The sequence below is a fragment of the Bombyx mandarina genome, chromosome 07, assembly GCF_030267445.1.
Source record: "Bombyx mandarina strain Sakado chromosome 07, ASM3026744v2".
Taxonomy (NCBI): domain Eukaryota; kingdom Metazoa; phylum Arthropoda; class Insecta; order Lepidoptera; family Bombycidae; genus Bombyx; species Bombyx mandarina.
The window spans coordinates 6,518,398-6,521,316 of NC_143214.1; the positions used below are offsets into that span (position 1 = coordinate 6,518,398).

Sequence of the window (2,919 nt, forward strand, 5' to 3'; positions counted from 1 at the left end):
GACATCACGATAAGAAGTTTTTTTTAAATTATCTTTATGAGCAGACGAGCATACGAGTTACCATTGCTCATGGACGTCAGCAGTACCAGTGGCATAGCCAAGCCAGTTGCCTTTTGAAATATAAATTTGCATTTGTTTATTATTATACATTTATGAATTATTAGGCTATTTAATACTGAATGAATGAATACAGAATGTATAATAGTTCAGCGGCAGAAGGAAGCAGAGCTATGACCGTACTCAGCTGTGCGACTTCACAATGAGCTTAACAACAGCTCAAATCGTTTGAAGAAAATAATTAAAAAGCTTATTATTATTCTAGACCGCGGCTTGGCTCTCCCCTGACATTGCTGATGTCCATGAGCGACGGTAACCACTCGGACCGTTAGCTCGGACAGACCGTAAGCTCGTCTGCCTACAAGGGCAATAAAAAAAACACATGCAAAAATCGATATTACCAGTATGGGTTTATGGCTTACGCAAAAGTTGTTTCAGCATTTGTCATATGAGTTCTTTCAGTAATATCGAACCGTGAAGATTGTCTAATATACCATCTGAAAACAAGTCGTTTTGTGTATTGAGCGAAAAATTGGTGTGACCGCGATGTTTCATAGGCCAGGTATGTTGCACAAGTAGCTGCTTTGTTTACGTGGTATTGTCCGCTCGTCCCATCGGCCGGACTCGTGTACGTGCGTACTTGAATATATTTAAATTTGGAGATGCGACCAGGATGAGGCAAGCGTAGCACGCCAGCTATATATACCGATAGTAGCCAACAAGGGGTACAGTTCATCGCTTCAAGCACCCCCGAACACAGCTCAACAACCACAGCAATGGCCCTCAAGGTACAACAGAATTTGGATTGATGTGAAGTGAAATGTGAATAGTGGAAATAAATTTTAATTGTGTTAAATAATAGTAAATTATGAGAGTGTAAAAAAATCTAAGCAAAGCTTGATGCTGACCAAAAGCAGTACATTATTAATAAAATTACTATAAATTTTTACGCCATAAATTTATCAGCTGTAGTTTTTCCTCATGTGTAATTTCGTGTTTTCTTTTACAGTTGGTAACCTTTTCTTGCCTTTTGGCTGCCGCTTATGGGAGCGTTGTTCCCGCCGCCTATGCAGCTGCGCCTCTAGTAGCAGCAGCTCCTGCAGTAGCGGCAAGAATCGAAGAATTCGATCCTCTTCCTCAATACAGATTTGGCTATGATGTTGCGGACTCTTTGACCGGTGATTACAAAAGTCAACAAGAAGAACGCAATGGAGATTTGGTTCAAGGATCTTACTCTTTGGTTGAACCCGACGGCACACGTCGTGTCGTGGACTACGCCGCTGACTCCATTAATGGCTTCAATGCCGTAGTACGTAAAGAGCCACTCGTGGCGGCTGCGCCTGCAGTTGTTGCAGAGCCCGCAGTAGTACCCGCTCGTTATGCAGCAGCTCCGGTGGCTGCTGCTCCTGTAGCCGCTGCTCCTATAGCCGCTGCCCCTGTTGCAGCACCGTACTACGCCGCTCGCTACGCAGTTGCTCCTGCATATTCGGCACCCTATGTTACTGCAGCCAGATATGAAGCCGGTCCCTTCGTAGCACGGTACGCTGCTGCTCCAGTAGCTGCTGCACCGGTCGCTGCTGCACCGGCTCCTATCTACGCTCGTTATGCGACCGCACCAGTAGCTCCCGCACCTGTTGTTGCTGCGCGCTACGCAGCTCCTTCCGTAGTTGCAGCACGCTATGCTGCAGCTGGCCCATATGCTGCCTACACAGCTCCATTTTCTGCAGCCTACACAGCTCCATTTTCTGCGGCCTACACCTCATATGCCTCTCCAGTAGCTGCAGCATACACCACCTACACCGCAACGGGACCCGTGTCAGCAGCTCCAGTTGCTGCCGCGTACGCTGCTCCTATCGCTGCGACAGCGGTACCAGCTGTGGCCTCCACCGTTCGTGCAGCTCCCGCTAAGCTCATTGAAACTACAGCTGCTGGATACCGTTACCCCTAAACAAGATAAAATTCCCAACGACTCCTCAATTTACTCCTAAAGACTTGATTTGTAAATAGTTATGATTATTTTTGTTTATTTTTTAATACTGAATGAAATAAAAGCATTAAAATAACATTAATTTTTTAATTTCTCTTTTAATATTTAAGACATCTGTAAAAACTACGGAAACACGCGTGAATAATCTAAAATTTAAATGACAAAATCATTAAAATTTATGGTTCTAATAATCCTAGTCAAAATATTAGATAAGATTTTAAGTTTGAATAGAAAAATTATGCAGGCTGCGCAGAAGCAGTCACTATGGCGAACCTTGAGGGAGGCTTAAGTCCAGCAGTGGACGTCTGTGGGTTGATGGTGATGATGATGAGTAAAATTATTGTATATATCCGATGATAGTGGGCTCTTAAGACTAGTCCAAATTTTCAAATTAAACGGACTTCTTGAAGTTACTAGAAATTTCGTTCAAAGATTCGATTACTTAAAAATAGACAGATATACAGGTAAAGCTAATAAAAAAGATTTTAAATTGGGCAAAGTCTCAGTCAGTGCAGTAATATTCGAGTTTCTTTAAAGGAAGACATTCGAGGAAAAAAAAACAAATTCGTGATTAAGTCAAGGCACACTGAAACTTAATTTGTATCACTTTTAGTTACATTTAAAAAAAAAAAATTGTTATAATAATTAGATGGTAAGTTATTAGACGGGTAAATCATAAAATTTCCGCTTACTAGGAGGAGTTCGAATTAAAATTGAACCTATTTTTATGGCTTAGATGGGTGGATGAGCTCACAGCCCACCTGGTGTTAAGTGGTTACTGGAGCCTATAGACATCTACAACGTAAATGCGCCACCCACTTTGAGATATAAGTTCTAAGGTCTCAGTATGTTAGTTACAACGGCTACCCCACTCT

The 2,919-nt window shown here is 42.3% G+C and overlaps 1 protein-coding gene across 1 annotated transcript; it reads left to right on the forward strand.

Annotated features, from left to right (window-relative positions):
• Window positions 1-668: 668 nt before the first annotated feature.
• Window positions 669-2,120, forward strand: CPR68 (cuticular protein RR-2 motif 68). Its single transcript, XM_028175096.2, has 2 exons — window positions 669-845; window positions 1,067-2,120. Exons 1-2 carry the CDS (start codon window positions 834-836, stop codon window positions 2,003-2,005), a joined length of 951 nt encoding a protein of 316 aa, XP_028030897.2. The 5' UTR covers window positions 669-833; the 3' UTR covers window positions 2,006-2,120.
• The last annotated feature ends 799 nt before the right edge of the window (window positions 2,121-2,919 follow it).